General features: G+C 41.1%; 2 protein-coding genes across 19 annotated transcripts in view; both read right to left on the bottom strand.

Annotated features, from left to right (window-relative positions):
• The window catches only part of hoxa3a (homeobox A3a), a 33,769-nt gene that overhangs the window by 2,596 nt on the left and 9,478 nt on the right, over positions 1–21,695 (bottom strand). For 4 of the 18 annotated variants that reach the window (XM_081612886.1, XM_081612888.1, XM_081612885.1 and 1 more), the window contains 2 exons: positions 17,512–17,648; positions 3,109–7,277 (listed from right to left, as the gene is read on the bottom strand). In XM_081612886.1, the coding sequence (XP_081469012.1) occupies positions 3,109–3,580 (472 nt within the window). In that variant the 5' untranslated portion in view covers positions 3,581–7,277; positions 17,512–17,648. Of the gene's footprint in view, positions 1–3,108; positions 7,278–8,068; positions 8,749–8,768; positions 9,629–9,660; positions 10,059–11,789; positions 12,132–17,511; positions 17,649–21,695 lie in introns of those variants that run through there. The other 14 variants (XM_081612890.1, XM_081612891.1, XM_081612889.1 and 11 more) reach the window with 14 other exon arrangements.
• Positions 13,988–17,238, bottom strand: hoxa4a (homeobox A4a). Its single transcript, XM_008421644.3, has 2 exons — positions 15,702–17,238; positions 13,988–15,230 (listed from the first exon to the last, which is right to left on the bottom strand). Exons 1-2 carry the CDS (start codon positions 16,129–16,131, stop codon positions 14,875–14,877), a joined length of 786 nt encoding a protein of 261 aa, XP_008419866.1. The 5' UTR covers positions 16,132–17,238; the 3' UTR covers positions 13,988–14,874.

The raw sequence follows: 21,695 nt of genomic DNA, 5'->3' as shown, positions 1-21,695 counted from the left end.
AGACATCATATCTCAGCTGGTTCTTAAACAGATGTGATGCAATTCAGTACAAACTGAGCAACGCATGATCCTTGCATGTCCCAGAGTTTTTCCTTTGTCAAAGTCATATAAGCAGTAAATGTGAGGTCACTATCCAAACTAAAAACAATTAATTATGGAGCCCATATTTCAGCCCATTTCCCACCCGTATGAGCCCATATGTAAATATTGGCTGTGGAATGGAAGACAAAATGCTGATTAGTGATAAATATTTATAAATTAATTTCTAATACGTTAATCATTTCTTCATCTGCACAAAGAATAGCACTGTAAAAAAAATGGAAGCAGGGCCGGTTTAAGGAGGAAGTGGGCCCCTGGGCTAGACATGGTTTTGGTGCCCTGACCACACAGATTCCTTTGACGCAAAGTACAATAAAATGATTCAAGGTACTTGTTAACTTCAAGGTTCTTAGTTTCTCTGGAACTATTTAATGATTTGTTTTTGATTCTTTCTAAAATGTTTCATATAGACACAGTATTCTTTCTCGTAATTTCTTCCCTCATCTGCACATAAATATTTACCCCAAATGTTATAGTAACAGTCAATGCCTAGTATGTGGCGGAGTCAAATGCAGTTACCAAAACAAAAAGGGGGGTTTGGAATATGCCTTTAAGGCTTGGTGTTGTTGAGCCTCAGGTGCTTGTGGTTGACGGTTAGGGTGTGTGCTCTTGTCGTACCTGGAAATGGGCACTTTGGAGTTCTAATAAGTATATAAAACAAACCCTGAGAAAAACCCTGAAGTTACTTTTTTGACTGGAACACTTAGTTATTTATTATCCAATATGTTTTGTTTTGTTTTGTTTTTCAAACAAAACATAGCAAAGTTGCTTAACTGTTTTTAGCATTTTTTACAGTAACTCATATAGAGCGAATAGCACTGCCCAATATCTAAATTGTGAGACTCTTTTTATTTTCTGTGCACACAAATACATTACGGTTTTTGCTTGTGTTGCTAATGCTAATAAGCATTGACATGCTAAAAATAATCCCAATGAATATTAAATGTACATCTGGAACATGCACAACTCTGGTCAATTTTACCAGAATCAACTTTTGAGGCCAATCAAAAAGCTCCATAAAGTTTGTGCTTGGTCTATGACATCATCATTTTCAACAGATATTCAAGAAATCAAATTGTCACTTAAATATTAGTTCATGCAATTTCTCTAGCACTTTAAAATACAATATTTACAAAATATAAATTTCTTTAAAAAAAAATATGGAGCCAAACGTCTAATACCCAAGCATTAGACATTTGAATAGAGGGCGTAATATGTGTCGCCTCGTCCTGTTACTTTTCAAACTCTTTTTGAGGCTGCAATTACCTTTGAATTTTTAAGTGCTTTTAAGACCATTAGAGGCAAAATTTGTACAACTGAAAATATAATTTGGCTCAGTGAAAAGAAAACATTTGCAAGCATTTGAGACTTCAGATCATATCTTCATTGTTCTTGTAGAAAATGTGTATTAATGCCATATCCAGACCTGTCGAACTGACTGTGAAACCATAACGCTTGAATTTCAACCCTTTCTATAGATTGTCACACAAGGTGTACACCTGAATACTTAGTTTGGCTCATTACCATTTCTGAATACCACTCAGATCATTGTAGTTTTGATGCTTTTACCTACAATGTGCCGGAAGGACAACTTTCTTGATGTGCAATTTTCAAACTCACACAGGAACCACATAGGACTTTGAGCTTCAACTGTTTCTGAAGACCATTGCTAACTTAATACTTACACCAGAATTTTCAGGTTGCCTCAATGCATATTGTATTGCCAATATAATGTGACAATACATCCATACATCCATAAACAACTAACTCCTTAATGTTGGAGTTAGTGTGCAAAATTGTTAAACTTATACTGAAAGCACATAAGTGCAAAGCCCATCTTTTACAAAATCAGTGGAAATGTGTCTTATGATTTATGTAAAGTTCTTCTAAAATTTATTAGAAAAAAAATATATGAAAGTGCAATGTTGGTTTGCACTTTATTAACTGGCATGAACGTCAAATTAATTTCTTACACAGCTCATAATTTGTTAAATTCAAAAAGAAAAATGACTTTTTTAGTTCTTAGGATTTAAATCAGCCAAAGAGAGATTTAAGCAAAGAGACTTGGGATACATAAACAGGTTATATGAACATAAGGAGATGCCTCATGTGAATTACTGTGTTCTGTTTGCTCAATAATGTCAATAATGCATCAAATGTGTTTGAAATGTAGTAGATTACCAGTTTTCTACAGGCAAATAAGCTGAGATATGACTTTGTTTTTAACTGAACCTGAGTGACCACATCCTTAGTCTCAACAGATCTCATCAGGATCATCGCTCTGTGCATGGAAAAGGTTCATTAATTAAGCCAAAATATAAAACCTATAACTATAATCGTTTTATCGTTATCAGCATCGTTTTATTTTTTGTGAAAAAATAAAATAAAATAAATAACTGCAAACATGTTTAACATACCAGCCACAATATGTACAGCAGGTCATGGGAAGAGGAGCATCTTTAACGTTTTTAGGTTGGCTCTGAGTAAATACCCCACCCCTCCTCTGGCCTCCCCCTTTACCCCCCAAACACTGACCCACTGAGTTTCCCCTCTAATCAAAACAGCAGGACAAACTGAAACAACTGTTGTGTGTGTTTGTTTGCTGTCTCTCCGGGAACATTATGTGATCAGTGGAGATGTGTGTTTACAGTAGGGACAGGTCAGCTGGAGGGCATGGGGACAAACAAAAGGAGGGATCTGCTGCTTTTCCCCCCCGCCATCCGCCGCCTGCATTTATGCTGAATGATGTTGGGATATTAACAACATCAATAAAAAAGTGGGCCAATCGTCGCAGGATGCGGCTTCATCAAATGATTTGTTACAGCAAATGGTTCACCTAAAATGCCACAGCTCAGAAAATTAAACAACGTGACCTTCACAGGAAGCAAACTAATGTTTTGTTGCCGTTTGCTCACCTCCCTGCAAACCCTTATACCTGCCCACCCCGCTCTACCACCCCCGTGTATTGAACGTAACTATCAGGGTTTGTGTGTCCGCGGCAGCTTGTACCTGAACTGGAGCTACTGGAGGGTTTCTGCTTGGTGTTCTGACGGGACTCCTTCATCCAGGGGAAGATCTGTTTGTTGCGGGTACCGGAGGTCGGGGAGCCGGTCTTGGCTGCACCGGGCTGGCCGGAGCCATTGCTCGCGTCTTGACTGACTCCGCCGGGAGACTGCGAGGGGGGAGGCGGTGGGCCTGACACCGGCACCGGCGCTTGATGATTGCTTTCGGGCAGAACCTTGGCCTGCGCCGCCTGAATGGCCCTGTCGCAGCCCTCCGCCACCATCTCCCCTGGCTTCTGCAGAGCAACGGAGCCGCCGCCGGGAGACTGCAGGGAGCAGGCGGGTCGATGGTACTCGCTTTCCACATGAGAGGCCCTGGGATATTGGACCTGATTGGCATCATAACCGAAGCCATTTGCGCTTTGATACGGGTAGCCACTGTAAATTGCGGAGCTGTCGTAGTAGGTCGCCTTTTGCATCTCGCCGTTTCCCAATATTTATTTCAGAAACTGACAGGGTCTTGACACCCTCGTAGAATAACATTGGCACCCCGTGGTCACGTGACGCCTCTCCGCCAATGGCCTCCTCGGGTGAACCTAGGGTTACAAGAAGCACTGTGAGGAGGAGAAATGGTGGCGATCCATCTTACTTTTCAATACAGACCTGACACTGGAGACTGTGGAGGCAAGATAGGGCCAACAGTTCTGTGGACTATTACCGTTTACCTTATGGCTTACACAAAAGCGCACACTAACCTTGCATTACCATCTGTGCCAAACAGCATAACACGTTTTCCAAAGCATTCAAATCATTTTAAAAAAGCCTAACAAGAATCAGGGTGACAGTTTAAAACTCTGAGCCGAGAGGGATAAAGGGAATATAGTTACAGTAGAGTTTATAGGGGGAAAGTGCCTGCTGTGGAAACGGCTTGTTAGCGGGCTGCCACACAGGAAAATAATGTTTCTGTTACAATATTATTCTACCAACCGGGCTGTCAACAGCATATCTAATTTCCTGTGTAAGCAGGTAAAAGACGTTCACTTTTTTTCTTTTTTTTATAAAATTCTTTTTCCCAACTAGAAAAAAATCCTTCTGGAACAGTCAGAGAAAATTCGGATATATTTTTTTTTTCTTTCTTTCTATTTTTTTTTTTTTATTGCTTGTTGCAAGATAAATGAAAAAGAGGGCCCGAGGAAAACCTGAAAAACCAGACGGGTATCTCTGCGCTCCTATGACCACGGTGAGAACTTTTTTTTTCCCTTTCAGGGACCATAATAATTTCCTGCCGGCTCCGTCGTTTTGATATACGAGTGGCCGGGAGCGCCGGGCCCGGTTAAAGGAGAAGCCCGGTTGTAAAGCGGAGAAGAAACCCAGGGAAGACACATCTACAGCCTGCTGCTGTAAGAGCGGATCCAGTAATAACACAGGAATAACAAACTGTTTATCCATAACAGAGCTACTAGTTTTCCGGTGGTATTGTTTTATAGCCTGAGATAATAATAATAATAATAATAATAATAATAATAATAATAATAATAATAATAATAATAATAATAATAATAATAATAATAATGTTAAAATAAATTTGCTTCTGTTTAGTCTGTTTCATACATTGATACGCTTCCGTCTCCTATAGGGAGTTTTTTTTGACGTCTAAATATCAAATTTACAGTTGTATCCACAAATATATAGTTATATTTTATTCTATTTATCTGTTTATAAATAATAGTAAATATGTAGCTATCAATATCACGACAAGGTTCCTATAAACTACTAATTTTCTCAGTATTTATTTATTTTGTATCTAAAGCAGTCTTTAGTCTGAGATGCATTTGTTAAAACATGAGCAAAAAATAAAAATAAAATAAAATAAAAGCAGGACCTATACTGCCTGGCACACCAAAACACAAATAAGTCCAAAATGAGACCCCATGTTTGCTTTCAACGCAGCCTAACTGCGGATTGAAAGACGTTCTCTAATGACCGGTAAAAGGCATAAGGAGGCTTCTCCTCTCTGAATCTCCCTGCGAACCATTGCGACAGTCATAAATGGCAGAGAAAAGAGAGACAAAAGGCAGACTTGAGCTGTGCTGCTGCAGGAAAAATCCGTCCGCCTGACTATGTGTGTGCGTGTGAACTCTTCCTGAACCGAGATCTTAAGTCGTACGGTGATAAATCACCGCCGCGACACACAAACTCCACCATTTACAACCGAAAGGGGAGCCTATTTCTGGCCCCTGCTTACCTTGTCCTCTCACGATGAATGCAGAGCGGCGGGCAATATTTTCTCATTCAGCGACGAAATCGATCAAAGGCAGTAATCCAGAGGAAGAGGGGGCAGGAAAAAAAAGTTTTTAAAGGCAGCGGGGCTGACTGGGTTGAAGGAGCAGCGGCAGACTGCGCCCTGCCATGCAGGCAGGCATTAGCAGGCACAACACACAGGAGGAAAAAAAGAAAAAAAAAGAAAAAAAGGGAAGAGCCAAGAGAAGACCCCCTTTCCTTTTCTCTCCTTACTCGCCGAGATTGCGAAAGCAGGCGTGAGCAGTCGGGTCAGCGCGATAAGAAGAGTTATCTGCTCCCATGCTTGCAGGGTAATGGACAGGGCTTCATGGCAATATTAACGTCAGCCAAGGCTATGCTTGACTATGAGATCCTTCAGCAGTTACCATGCAGACACCAGTGAACTGCCCCGAACCAGAGCGTCACCGTAGACAAGAAAAATTATGCAAATGAAGCAAGCGCCTTGGAAAGCCAGTCCAAATCAAGTAGTTGCCTCTCCTCCTCCTCCCCCAACATCCCAAATGAGGTAGTCCGTCTAGAAAATAATAACGTTAATAATGTCTCGTTACTAATGCGCTGTCCCAAAAGGTGTTTTAGGTCATTTTCTTATCATTTACCCCGCGTTCTAGATAGAAGTTATGAATACAAGGAGATTTTCGGAATAACAAAGGGATACCGAGAGCTGCCTTTCCATTTTCATAGGAGATAAAAGCGCTTCTATAGGCTCCTTAATCATTAACCTACTTTTCTTCTTCTCTTTTTTCTCTCTCAGAATTTGCTGTTTTAGCGCAAGGACGTACAGTTCGTTTTCATTTCAACGTGAACCCGCTAAATATGAAGGAAAGCTGCAGGGCAGTCAGTGCACGTTCAGACCAAAGCTCCTAAACATTAAAGGAAAAAAAAAAGAAACCCACAGCAGTTCGAGCACGGGGATGAAAAATGGGCAGAGGTTTCAACACCAAAAAGGCCAAAGCGGGAGGACACGCAGCGTGGAGCAGAGGAGAAGAAGGGAGCCGGGGAATCCCTCTGCATGGTAATGTTTGCAGCCAGAATGAAAGACTTGATAGAATTAGATTTATGACTCCCCTCTCAGCTGTAAACACGGCCAGCAGCTAAAGCTTCTCCGCTGGTTTTCAGGCTGTGGGACAGAAGCATTTCGGTGACACAATTAGAAACGTAGAGAGAGCGCACGCAAGGACGGCGTGGGAGTCTTGAGTGGGCGAAAAAAAAAATCACACTTTAGGATTTTTTTAAGCTAACTTCGCCTTTTTCTTTCACAAAGAAACTGCTACCACTTTGTGTAATTATTTACTTCATTGTTCTACGCTAAAACGCTGATTTGGTCCTTTTTTTTTTCTTCACCATTTGGCCCGAGGAGAGGGTTAAAAGGTCGAGCGTTATAAGAGCAAAAAGCTACATGGGAAAGGTCGGGGGTTGGGGGTAAAATTTTAATAAAATAAAACGTAAAACCCTCTTTGCAGCAGGCTGTAGTGGCTCCAAGCAGATGGCTTTCGCAGAAAGTAGTTTAAAAAAACCAAAACAAAACAAAACAAAAAAAGCGAGAAAGGCAGCTCTCCAAGAGCCGCGATTCCCCTCCGTCACTTTTATGGTGACAAATTACACCACAAAGACAAGTGGAAGAGAAGGAAATATTGCTCTCGCGTTGGTCATATTGCTACTACACGGAAATATACAACAAGCCATACATAGACTGATTCTGCTTCTCTGGCCTTGTGAGCGCACTGGAAAGGCGCGCGCGTGTGTGGTACTTATTAGAAATTGAATAAGGATATCACCATCAAGCATTCATAACATAAATCAATAAAGATGTATGGACTTACCGAAGGCAGCTCAGGGTGTTTCCGAGACTGGGCCTGAAGTTACTCGGCCGGATTTCTGCAACGACAAAAGGATTTCCCCCCCTTTTCTTTAGTAACTTAAAGCATATTTTTACATGTTCTTCAACGGGCTTATGTGAGTTTTATTTTGTTCTCTCTTTTTTTAGACTAATTCAGAAATGTTCTCACATTTAAAATACACTAATGTGGATTTTGATGTTATTTATTTATATTTAAAGCATAGATGTAAAAGACGGGGTTTCTGTTTTATTATTCGTTTATGTTTGGGCGCATAATTCAACATAACTCTTTAGTTAGAACAGTGAAATGGGTAGTCGTGTTTTGTCTATTAGTCGGGAGGAAAATTCTAACTTTTTTTTATTAAAATAGGTTAACTTCGGATTCGGCTTGAGAAATTCCATAAAATGTTAAACAAACAGACAGAAAAAAGGTTTAAATATAAAGAGGAACTGATGGATCCCAAATTAGGCCTACATTCTTAGGTTTGGGGGAAAAACGATTTAACATATGCTTGGATGAAAATTGTTATAATATTATGCAAAAAGAAAAAAAAATGATTTCATTTTTGAGTAACTCTATTAGAAAAGGTTGCAACGATCAGAAGCCTATAATTCTCAAGAAATATACACACATATGAACTCCTTCAGATAACGGATGTATGAAAGCCCAAGCCATGAAACTCTTCTTTTTAAAACTGATCAATTTTGCGCATAGCTACGAAAACACATATGGGAAAATAATAATAATAGTAATCGTCCTGTATGCAAATAACGTGTTTGTTGTATCTCCTCTCGCAAACGGATCGAACAGTCATTAGCTGGCGCTCACCACCTTCCCAAAGTCCCTGCGCCCATAAATCAAAGCCGGAGCGCCGTGACCTCAGCGCGGCCGCGGCGGTCCTCGATGGCACTCCGTCTTCCATTATATCCTCATTTCCCCACGGCGGAGCAACACAACAACTACCCCAACTGCTCCCCACCAGCTACTTCTTTTTTTTCTTAAATCTTCTTAGTCTTTCTTCTCTCTCTCTCTCTCTTTTTTATGGAGAACGTCTTGATGCATCGTTTACGCACGGGCGCGGAACATAAACCAGCTTAAAGAGATGGGGCTGTTTAAGTTTTATGGGACAGGTTGACACCCTGAACCGCCGGCGCGCTCTTCTGTCTGGGTGTTTGCTGGAAGTCGGGATAAATGGAGTCTTTATTTACTCACACTGGCTTATTTGTCCAACAAAAAAAGGCTTCTTCTGTTATTTATTGTGCTATTACGGTGTAATTGTTCCAATCGAATTATTTGTGCAGTTTTTATATTATACAGAATGCATAAAATAGGTTATTTGGGCCAAAAAATATGACATTTATTTAGGTTAACTTATGTTATGCATATTGACAGCTTCTTCAAATTTCTTGCGCTGCAAAAAATGAAATAAAAAATAACAAGGAGACCCCTCCCCACACCCCCTTCACTGACTGACCTCTGTCTGGCGTAGCAATAACTCACGACAGTAATGAACAATCGGCGGAAATACCTCAAAATAAAATCCATCCTCCCAAAGCTCGGGCTCTGACTCCGTCCGCGTGGAAAAAAACACATATCCGTCCGTGTACAACAGAATACATCCACAAAAACCAGAGATCCTTCTCTCCTCTTCTCGTTTGCTCAAATCGGCTTTTCTTTTTCTGGATATTCAAAAAAAAAAAAAGAAAGAAAGAAAAGAAAAGAAAAAAACCTACAAAGCCAGGACTCCCCTCCCGAAAAGTGGGGGTAACCAGCATATAATCTGCATCATATGGCCAGACCGGGGCTCCGGTTTTCTTCCCAGTGCCATAACACCGCGCGGTATTATGCGCCCTGCTCACGTGACGCAACGTCAACTTAAATCCCCTTTTATTTGAGCCCGTGAATCATTAATGGAGGCAGTCATTGCCCCTGAGGAGAAACGGATCGGGCTTGTAGAGAGAGGGGGGAGAAAGAAGAAGAGGAAGAAGAAAAAAGAGAGGGGCTGTGTGATAGTGCAATGTATCTGGCTGAGGAGCGAGCCTCTCATTGAGAAGCAGCTTTTCCACGTGTCGCCCCATTCAGAGGGGAGAAATGGGGCTTTTTCTGACACTTTTAGAGCGCCATATATTTCGCGCCTGTTAGCGGCCGAAAGAGCAGCAGAGATTCGAGCACATTTTGCACGGCGGAAAGCTGTCCGAGCGCAACAAAACAAAACGCGCTTTTAGCTTCCTCTTTATTCTACCACCACCTCGCTTTGCATGGGTGTATTCCACGGCGCTCAACTCAACACCGCCCCCCCTGTTCTCATCGCGACTCTTGTACATTAGTATATACCACTTTGTCAGCCTCTGAGCCCCCCCTCAATCAGCGCGGCGCACACGCTGCAGGGGTAAATAGAAACCAAACGTTGCCACATTTACCTGTCACACACGGAGAGGCTGTGCGTCCCGGTGGTCGTGAGGGGCGCCTGTCAGTCAGCGGTGGGCGGAAAGGAAAGGTGAGGTGACCAAAGAGAGGCTGCTCGACCCTGCTGGTCAGTACATGGATCCCCATTAAACTAACATGGATCAACTCACTCAAGCTTGTGCGTAAAATAGTTTTGGAGATGAATAAATAAATCAAAGAAAGTATTTTTTTTTTAAAAAGGCAGGTTCACGCACACAGAGCGTATGTGGCCAAAAGCCCGTAGCCCGGAAGAGATTCTCTCCTGTCGGCGCCGTTTGGCGCTTGTTTTCCGTCAACACCGAGCAGCGGGCGTGGAAAAATCCCCACCACAACTATTAATCACTCGAGTCGGACAGAGGCTCCGTCCCACTCCCTGCATTGAGGCTTTTGTCCTCTCCGACTCCAACTCTAATAGCAAACTTTTCAAGTCAAGAGCAGAGTCAGATGCTGTTTCTTCACTTTTAGTAAAAAAATAAATAAATAAATCTATTCGCAACGAACGTGGACGCGTCAAAAAGTTTCATGATGTGATTTAGGACCAAAATTTTCACGGGTGTCTTTTTGCAGACCCAGACTGATGTAAGGCTTGTGAAACTGAATGACCGTGCCTTGCAGGATAATCCCACCCTACCTGTCGCCACCGCACCTGAACTTTCCCCTGACCCGTGCAGAGTTGAGTGGCAAGTCAGACATCCAAGCATCGACTTTGGTAGCATTTAAAAGCTCCTCTTTAATTTCTTAATTCAACAAGCATTCTAGCTCATCGCCATTTTCTGAAACTCTTTAATTGATCACGTTTTTTTCAAAATCAAAATAACACAAATGTTCCCAGATGTATTTCCACAAATCAAGCCTCCTTATCTCTGTCAGCACGGAGAGGAGCTGCAGGCGCAGAGACCCCCTGGATGTCGGCCAGACGACTGGCCATATCTTCCCACAATGTTGACACTCGGAGCTCTTAACAGCCAGGCTTGGGTTACCGAGCCTCTCAGCCGAAGATAACTGCTGCACTGAGGTTTACATCGGCCAACATCAAGACTAATGCGAAATTCAACGCCTCGAGCTGAGTGGAGCCATCTCTAATTAACCCCAGACAAACAGTGCAACCAACGAAGACCGAAGAAGTGTTTGCTTGGATGTGGTTGTAATAAAGCAAGTTGGATTTCCTTGTAAGAAGTGGCTCTTTATTATCCCAGAAAATTTGTTAGTGACCGTTTTTGTTAGCAGAAACTCTGTAATAATAATAATAATAATAATAATAATAATAATAATAATAATAATAATAATAATAATAATAATAATAATAATAATAATAATAATAATATTATTATTTTTTTAATTTAGTCAGTTTAGTTGTTATCTTTGCAGTTGCTTTGCAATTTCCTAATTGCATTGTTATACACCATCACAGTCAGAGAATAAGATGAGATGATTAGAGTCAAAATCTTTTTTTTTTAATTATGAAAACAACATAGAAACTGTGGCATGAGTTTTAGGTTTAGTCTCAGTTAAAGACAAAAACATATAAATGTATATTTTTAATTCTCTATGCCACCATAGTGTGAAACAAACCCACATTTCCACAGCTTGTGTTCACCCAAACTGTGAAATAGATAAATAAATACCTGCACGAATGAATAACAACAAATGGTCAGGTAGCAAGAATGTTTTCCAGCACTATCATCCCTTCAGATCAATATTCCTTTGCGATTTGCATGTATGCAAAGAGTGGATACATGGATGCATGCTTGTCAGCATTCACCACACAAAACACATACTGTGAGTAATAATAATAATAGTGTAAAATTACAAAATGTAAACACTTCATTGAGTATTATTTAAGAACTTTGAGCAACAGTCAGATTGAAATAAGATCCACACCTGGATCTATTTGATCACCGCCGCAACTTACTCAGAATGTAGATATGTTGATAGGCTCGACATGCAAGTATTTGAAAATTTGCCACGTTTTAACCTACACTGGTAGATTAACACATAAGAGCAATAAAACTCCCAGAACGATCTACAATTTTTGGGATATTTTACGCATTATCCTCGTGACCCTAAAAAATGGCTAGAATAAAACTACACCAATTCTACTTACAAGTCATGATGATTCTGCCTCCTGAAGTTCTGTCAGAGGAGAAGAGATCTGACTCGCACCTTGCAGAGCATCACTTCAAATGAAATTAAGTCAGATTTTCAGATCTATTTCTGACCCCCTGGGGCATCCATTATTCAGCAAGTCACGTGAACAAGAGTAGATTAAAATTTCAGCACTCTGAAAGTGACCTCTATTTGAGAATCAAAGACTTGAAATGCGTAATTGAACTATATATTTGGACGTGTGCATAAAGTACGTGCCAGTCAGGCCGAGCGTCATTCTGGAAGCCCACAGTCTAGGAGAAATTTTCTGCAGCAAAAAAGTAGTAATATTTTCAGATTTGTTCTCTCTCTCTCTCTCTCTCTCTCTCTCTCTCTCTCTCAATAAATGTGGTTAGGAGAAAAAAAAGCAGTTTGTTTGTGTCCGTTGTACGTTTAAATTAAATGACAATTTACAATTTATGCTCTGTAAACCCATAACCAATAAACGTGCCGACGTATTTATGGGCTTTAAACCAACACATGCCAACACATACTAAAATTTATGCACCCCAACATGAAGAATCTCAGCATGTTTCTGCTCATGTGCGCCCTCTCCTCCGGGCCCTGCCAGCGCTCCCTCTGTGATAATCTGCACATGCACAAGCGCTGTCTCTTGGAATAATTTTGGGAAAATTCATGGCTCAGTTTCACACTTAAACACGGTTATTGTTTGGCACGCCGTCTTTGGATAAATCTCAAATGGGCTGACTGAGGTCTCAGCGCTGATGTATGGTCTGAACATTGTGTGTGTCGAAAGGTCAGGGGTCAGAAGAAGTGCTCGGAGCCCGTGATTGGCCAGTGGCTGCCGCTGTCCCCTGGCTGAACTCTCTATTGTTTGGACGGGGCAGGTAGTGACCACCACTCACACTCTTGGTGTTGTAAGGTTGGCTGAGTTATCATTGGAGTGGCAAAGTTGGAACAATATGTGTGGCAGGATATGCATAGCAGTTCAAGTTTGGTGTTTTTACCAAACATTGTAAGTCCAGGATATTTTTTCTGGTCTTTGTTTTAACCTTGGAAAAATGTCTTTGCCCCATATTTAGCCAAAAATAAAAACTTTCAAAATAACGGATGGACGGTTTTCTTGAACTATCCCTACCACATTTAAACCACATTTAAATATCTATAAACACATTTGCTATCACGTTTCAGCTTGAACTTTTCAACATCAACTTTTAGATGGAAGACAATTCTGGCATTTTCTGTTTCTATTTGATAAAATCAAAACATCAACAAACAAAAAAACTTGCTGTCAGCTAATACTGCGTGGACTCGGATCATGTGTTTCTGCCACATATCTTCCTAATCCAAGAATAGCCGCACAACATGCCATGCACGTGCACGGATTTGGATCTGAGACAAGCGAGCGATGAAAAACACAACAAGAAGATGCAAACACATGTCTGGACGAAAGAAACAAGACGGATATTAGCGTTCACACCACTAGCAGTTGCACTCCGAAAGGAAAAAAAAAACAAACAAACAGCACTGCGCATTGATCTCCAAATTAAACCTCAATGCAAATGCCATAAACAGTTAGAAAAGAAAAACAATTATTTAAATAGGGTCGTGCAGGAATAGCGTCTTAACACACACAGCAAGGTTTTCAAAAAGGACTATTGGCAAATAATCTCATCAGTAAAGTTCATGTTTTTGTTGAATAAATGTAGAAATGACAACATCGAATTTTGTGTTAATATCGTGAAACCATAGATGAAATGTAAAATAAAGAAATAATAGTAATAATAAAAGTCCGTTGATGTCAAACTGTTGTTTCAAGGTGTGTGTAGTTTTTTGTTTTTTAATTGACTGATAAAAGCCTGACTTTCCGCGTTTCTGTTCAGGCTAAATTTGGACCGGACATGAAGGACAAACAAAAGTCAATTTTTTAAAATTTTTGGGGGATAGCAGATGCCCACGGGATATTTTAATATTGGATAGATCGCAATATTTGAGCGTAGAATGAGGAAAAATATTAATATCTAAATTCCGCCTCCTAATCTTTAATAATTAATAACGATTATCAAAAAAAAGGATCTTTTCGAGTTCGCTTAAAACCGCGCGTAAACGAAAGAGCGGCTTTGAAAACAGGCTGTTGCGCTCAAGTGAAATCAATACTGGCGATGACAAAAACATCCACAACCGCGTCAAGCCTCGTAAGTGGAGCACATATTTTATTTCACAAGGACAGGTTTAACCTACACTATATAGCCTACATTACATTGGTCATTACTGAGACAGCACATACAAATATTCACAGTTTAGAACACAACACAGCATAAGGACGCACGGGAGCACAAATGAATCTATATGGACTTTGTGTACAACACCGACAGAACTTGACACGAACAAAAAAAATCGCCCTTTTCCCTCATTGTGCCTTCATTAGGTAGGATTTGTCTATGTACATTTGATGTGAACGTCACCTGGACTATACATTCAACAGTAAGAACCAACCCAGTCAAACACACGAACTACACTGCTGCTCCTCTGACTGATGCCACCCCCTCCCCACCCCCCACCCTACCTAAAACAGCCCCTTCACCACCCTAAATAAACAGGCATCTACAGAGTCTCCTAAATATCTTTCAAGTATATTAGAACTTTCCATGAGCAATGGTCATAAAAACAATAATAATCGTAGAGAACATATAGAAAAAAATGACCACAAACTTACTTTCACCTGACTCAGTTTTAACTGCAATGATACACACTTTGTGATCCAAGTCCTACACGTCTGAATGTGCATTGGATTTTTTTTTCTTTGTTTATTTTTTTCCTTCCTTCCTTCCGTCTTTTCCATCAGAAACCAAACACTTCAGTTGCCACCGTGGCAATTAAAGGTGATTTTTCAAGCTTATATGAAGAGGGGGGTGGGGGGAGTGAGGACGAAATGGTGTACAAAGGACGTGGCACAGGCCCAATGTGCAAGCTTACAGAGATATAACACCATGAGTGTAAAATACTGAAAATCGGTCCATCGAATTCCACATGTGTTGTTCGCCATCTCAGTCTGGATTATGTGGGGTCTGTTATTCTGGGCACTATAGACCAACTGTGCACGGCGTTGGGACAAGCTGCTGGCCTGTTTTGATCTGCTGCTGTTGGTGCTGCTGCTGCTGCTGCTGCTGGGCCCCGGAGGCTGAGGAAGAGGCCGACCCGGATGATGAGCGGATCTTTGTGTTGGGAAGCTTGTGCTCCTTCTTCCACTTCATCCTACGGTTCTGGAACCAGATCTTGACCTGGCGCTCGGACAGGCACATGGTGTGCGCGATCTCCACCCGCCTGCGCCGGGTCAGGTAGCGGTTGAAGTGGAACTCCTTCTCCAGCTCTAGAGCCTGCTGGCGGGTGTAGGCAGTGCGGGACCTCTTGGGCACCCCTCCATTGTAACTGGCATTGACTGGGAGACGGGAAAAGGGGTGGGGGGCAGTGGGAGGCAGGTGTTACATGCAGGTTTAAGAAGGCATTATTTGCTTTTTTTCTGCATTTTTTATGTGTGCCCACTGCACACGCATATTGCATAATTCGTGCGCCACGTTTTCTGCAACCGGTTTCTAAACTCTCTTCTCCTTAACGGAAGAGAATGTGTACAAGCACTCGCATCCAGGGACACATCAAAGCTTAGGAATGATTAACAAAAACAGCAGGGCGGAATATAACACTTTGGCTCGCCTCCAGTGCTAGAAGGTAGTTTGGGTTAAAAAGCAACAAAGGCGCACGGCCCCAGACAGACGAACACAGGCAATAAAATTTACGAGGGTCCTTAATTACCGACCCTGCTGCTCGATAGTCGTAAATTGCTGCTGTAAGGGCTGCTACTAGTGCTGCCTCAGTGGGCTCATGCTTGTGTTTCCCGTGGCTTGGAACTCACCGTTGCTAACGTGAACCTTTTTCATCCACGGGTAGACAACCGGCTCCTTGCCCTTCGCCACGCCGGGGTACACTTCACCGGCGAGGCTGCAGTCTTTGCTCCCGTTTGCCCCTGCGCCACCGTCTGGCGCCGCGGAGAGGCGAGCGCCGTGACTCTGTGGGACCGGCTGCGGCTGTGCGTGGTGTCCGTCGCCGAAATCGTCGAGTCCTGCAGCGGCGGCAGCTGAGGGGACGGTTCCGTAGTCATAGCCCGTCTCCGCGTAGCCTGACCTCGGATAGGATTGCTCGTCGTGATGGGGGAAGCCCGTATCCTTTGGCCGCTCGTAGTAGTCGCCGTGGCTGGGGATATATCCGCTCTGCTGGTACTCGTCGCATGGTGGGAAGGAAGGCTCGATGTAGTTGGAGTTTATCAAGTAGGAACTCATGGTCATTAATTTGTGAAGTGCAACAATACTAATTTTTATCGCGCTGTCGTTTTTCTGATCTCCACAAAACCCTCCTACTCCCCCCTGTCAAATGTACAAAGTTGTCGGGTCACGTGCGAGGAGGCCACCAATCACCGCCTGTCCTGTGGGCATCATGTAAACAGGAACCAATGGAAAAGCATGGCACTGGTACCAGCAGCAGCGCTCGGACTGGCTTACGTTGGTGTTTTCCTTATTAAATCACAGCATATAAAGCAAAAGAAAGTAATCTGCTAAGTTGTTTACTGCAAGAGTCCGAACTTTGGTGGGTGAGGTTCAGCATCTCAGCTGAAGCAGAATTGAGTCTAGTCGTGCAACCTGGTGAACATCAGTGCTTGAAACTGGAATCTGTTGCATCCCAAAGATGCAACACAGATTTTAAATCAGAGCACATCAAAATCATCATGGTTGAAAAAGAAAACAAAAGATGTCAAAACCCTCGACAGTCGTCACGGGTTTGCGCATCCTTAAAAAAAAAACTGGCACATGTCTTCTGATTCACGCACAACACGTGCAAGCAACCTGGAAAACTCTGCTTTAAAATATTTTCAAATAATGAAAATGAAAAAACCCTCTAATCTGTCGACCCCAATGTTTCACCTCAATAGTTTGCTTAAAAAAACAAGAAAACGGCCCTTTTTTTGTTTTGTTTTATTTGTTTGACAACATGATGGAGAGTCTACATAGCCATATTTTGCAGAGCAAGCTTGGCTTGTGCTGAAAGCGTGCAATGCCGTGTGTCGAGTTCTATTAAAAGGCAAATAAATTTGTCTAACACTTAAAACATTTGATTTGCATGTGTAATACAGCCAGACGCCAAAGCAAATATCCTGCAGAAGCATTTACGGAGAGCTGCACGTCAGAGCTGAAAGTGTCCGTGCAGTGAGGACGACCACATATTTTACTTGCAATAATGCCCCTGAATAAACTTATGCATCACGGAAAGTCATTTAAGAAGTGCAAACATAGCCTCCAAAATTTCTACCACAAAAACTCAAATAGTTTTCTCTGTTCTTAGTTTCATCAAGTACTGCAATATTTTTTTATTATTTTTATTTTTTTTATTTAGTTAGTTTAGTATTGTTGCGGTTGTTGCTGTTAACAACAACAATGGCAATAATAATAATAATAATAATAATAATAATAATAATAATAATAATAATAATAATAATAATAATAATAATAATAATAATAATAATTTACAGAAATATACTTTGAAATTCTAAATTGTTTATGTTTCATTGCGATACAAAAAATAATTTAAAAAAATCTGATTATACAAAATAAAAACAGAAGATAAAAGACATGTTGCATGTTTACAAGGACGTAATGAAACGTATGTCTGACCGTGCTGTTCGCCATCAGCCATCATGTTCACGTCCAGTTTCCGCTCCTTATCCGAGATGACCCTCTGTATCCGTGTTCCTCGAGGATGCAACAACAGCAGCAGCTCCTCTCGGATCTGGTCCACCTCGACAAGGCCTCTGCAAGAGAGAACCAGAAGGGGCCCACAAAACTTACGGAAATACTGAAAGCTTTCTTTTCTTTTTTCTCCTTTTCTCTCCCTATTTTTTCTGTTCTGCTGCTGCTGCTCAGCCTCTCTCCTATTCTTTTTTTTCTGACGCTCCCCTACACAGAGATAACTTCTGCCTGACCCCGAGGTGACACCGTTTCCATTTTGTTTCTGATTAATCTTGCCCATTGACAGTCTTTGTTAAACAACAAGGCGTTGCCCCCTCTTTTTTTCCCAAAGAGGCGACATTTTCATATCTGTTAGACGCGGTGACCTGGGGTTCACCCCGGACTTGGACTTCAGTTTTGCAAGGCTCTCTTTTAGCTCTTCAGGGGGCGCGCTTCAACACACAAGGAGGTTCCTCAAGGGATTTCTTGGTAACACGTTTGCAAAAATACTTTATACGTTCAGACGTGAGGATATGAAATGCATGTGAATGAAGGGTTTTCTGGTGTTTTCCAGAGTCCTTATCTTCACAAAAGTTGCAGATTTTTGGAATAGAGCGCGCTGAGAACAGCCAGGCCTGTGCGCACTGAGCCAGAGCTGGTTAAGTATCCATCCTAACTCATTGCAAATGGCATACTGGAGATTCACTGCGTCCTACACGGCCGCAGAGACCACCTGAGAGGCAATGTGTCAACATAATGTCGGCGGGTAAGAAGGCTACACATGATATCTAAATTCACACTCTGCTGGCTTTCTATTCTAACACGGGTCCAGCATAAATATAGAGCTGGTCAGCTAAGCCGTTCTCCACTTACAGTAAATTAAGCCGACAAGGCTATAGGAGCGACTGCGAGTTTTACAGATGATTCTACTTGTTGCTGTTATATACCTCGGACACCTTTATTAAAACGTCATTATTAGAAAAAGCGTAGGAATGAACAGCTTCAGATTACTCCTGCTATCTACTTCAGGCCTGCCGCGCAATGGCTCCTGGAGACGTTTGTGCCAAAATGCAAGAAAGAAAACTAATCTGCTTCCAGTCCCAATGAAATCGAGAGCATGTGATAACACGCTCGTTATCCGCGCAATTTTCCACAAGATTTAAAACTGAAAATCACGCCTGAAACCGCAACAGGCTCGAGTTGAAATTTCAGCTTTCACAGCGAATGGGTTCGAGGTGTTGGCTTTCCGGGCGCATATACACTGCGAAGTGAAGGTCGAGTCAGCCCATATATATCAAGTTGACAGTATACAGTAAATTTGGATTATCAGAGAAGTGCTTTGAGATGATGGTGACAGATTGTGTATGGCTCTCACAAGGTCTTCTGTCTGCATGGGCAAGAAAAAAAATTAAAGAAATGCCATAGAAACATGCACAACTCACGTCTTTAAAGAAACATTGTGACTTGGGCTGGCATTAGTAACATAATCGTTTTTGCGCGGTATGCATGGCGTTATGACGTTTTCACAGCTTGGTTATTGCAGCAACAATTAGCTATTAGAGTGACTGACGTCTTTCCACAGCTGCTAGTTTTGATTGGACGCGCTGAGCGTTTCTGAAAAGTTTAACAAAATACTTTTGTCTGTTTGTTTGTTTGTTTGTTTCTTCCTTTAAACAACGCAAGTTATCTTTGGTGCAAACGATTCTGCAAAAAGAAAACTACCGAAAATACCAAATCCATGATTCATGAACTGATATTTTGATGATAAAATACATTTGACCGTACATGATGTTTATAGAACTCCATATTATCCGCATTATGCGTTGAAACTAATGAACTAATGGTCTTTTTTTAGGACGAACGTGTACAATCACAAGACGTGGAGCAGAGAACAACTAGATGCCACTAACTCATTAAGGGCACTTTAATTTTGAACTTATTTTTTTACGCAATTACAGCTTCTCAAAATTATTATGGAACATATTTGGACAAAAATGAACATTTTAATTGGTTATGAGACGCAAAAATAATCACTAACAATGTTATATGTATGGAATGCAATTCATTTTAATTCATAAAAATACCTAAATAAGAATAATTACAGTTTTTTTCCACTGTGGAATTAAGCATTCCTTTTCCGTTCATACCATGTTAATGTTACAATAAAGAATGTTCTATGATGTGGTTTTGTTCATCCTTTCCAGGTGATATAAGTACGACTGTGATTTCGTGGCATTAAAAGAAAATATGTTTTAAACGCAAAATGTGTGTCATCCATTCTCTGTTTTACTGTCTGCTAATTGTTTCATAATTGTGATAAATTGCGAAACCAAGGAATCTGATATGGAAATCAATAGCTGCTTTTGCTTGTTTACATTTTGAACCCATTTCTAGGACAACTTTCCAAACAGACCATCCATGCACATCTGTCTTATGTTCTGACTATTAAAAGTAGGTCGGTGATTTTTAATATTTAGGCCGGAAAATATATGATGCGAATTTTGCTTTTTACCCCATTTGTCCTATTTACTTTTTTTTAAAACAAAACAAAGACTATGAAAGTAAGGATTCTTCGGCCTATTTGATTAACCCTACAATATTTAGTCGACAATTTTTCAAGCTTTCTTTTCAGCGACACATTCAGAAGATAATACCCGTTTATTTGTCTGTTCAGTAATATATCGCCGGATACGCAAAGGCGGCAGATCACATTTGCGTTTTGCAGCTTATTTGATTTTATGTGCAAAAAAAGAAAAACAGTCTTTGTAGCTTTTTTCATCTTTCTCCCGTGTTTAGACATCAATAAACGTCATTTCTACATATTTTCACTCCCCAACGGATGTTTATATAAAAGGCAACGCCGTGTTTTCCCAGGTATTTTCAATAAAAAAATAAAATAAAATAAAACATCTCAGGGTGAAAAGGTTAATAACTATAACTGAATTAAAAATACGTATTTGGTGACTGGATGTTATTGCCTTTCGTAAGACAATACAATTAAAGCAAATGTCTGAAAAAAAATCTGAATCTGTTTGATACAACGCAAGAACAAAAACAGCAAACATCTGTGCCATTTCTAGTTTTTTTTTTTTTTCAAGGATTCTATTGAGCTGATCAGGAAGAGTGGGGCTAAATGTTTTTTAAAGGATCTGGGGGCTTATTCAGGGTGGGGGTGGAGGCCTTCTCATTACCCTGTGACCGGGTCGAGAGTATCAATCCTCAAAATGCAAATTTTGCCCTCGTCCCTAAACATATCAGATGCAATTTATTCAAAGGAAATTCACCAATCAGCCGCCCTAATAAAACGCCAAACACTCAATCTTGTTGCTGAGGCGGGGGAGAGACCCGTGGTGTGTGTGTGTGTGTGTGTGTGTGTGTGTGTGTGTGTGTGTGTGTGTGTGTGTGTGTGTGTGTGTGTGTGTGTGTGTGTGTGGGTGGGTGGGTCGGGGGGTCCCTTTAACCCCCTCTCTGGTCCCTAACGCGAGGTCACTGCGCATCCAGGGTTCACCTGGAGTGCACCGTGCAACATATGTAATGCAAAGCTATTCTGCCTTTTGTGTGGAGAGTCAAGATCGCTTTTATAAAGGCTGGCATCAAGCTCCGACTGAACAGATGACGGAGACTTGTTCAGCGCGTAAACTTTTGACCCCAATTTTTCCTCCTCCTCCTCCTCTTCTGCAACATATATCGCTCTCATCAGTAGCAGCCAGGAGAGATACGTATCTGCAACCTCCCACAGCCTTCCCCAATATACATATATATACAGAAATATATATATATATATATATATATATATATATATATATATATATATATATATATATATATATATATATATATATATATATATATATATAAACACACCAAGAAGAAGTCGACTCTTTTAATATGCACTAATTATCATTTTCCACAAATTTGATAAGCAGACGAGTTGCCAAAACCAAGATGCGAAATGCTTTTGCGTCTTTGTGATGATTCCCAGTGACAGTGAGGAGGAAATCAATCCAGCACCAAGCTCCAGCTCAAGGCTGATAGGGCTGTAAAATATGCAAATCATCCATTAGAGTCAGAGCAAGCAAAGCAGGGGAAATACTTTGTTGGAAGCATTACTTCAAAACTTTCTCTCTCTC

This window comes from Poecilia reticulata, chromosome 11 (genome assembly GCF_904066995.2).
Source record: "Poecilia reticulata chromosome 11, P_reticulata-male-v2, whole genome shotgun sequence".
NCBI lineage: Eukaryota > Metazoa > Chordata > Actinopteri > Cyprinodontiformes > Poeciliidae > Poecilia > Poecilia reticulata.
This window is presented reverse-complemented; position numbering and strand designations above follow the sequence as displayed.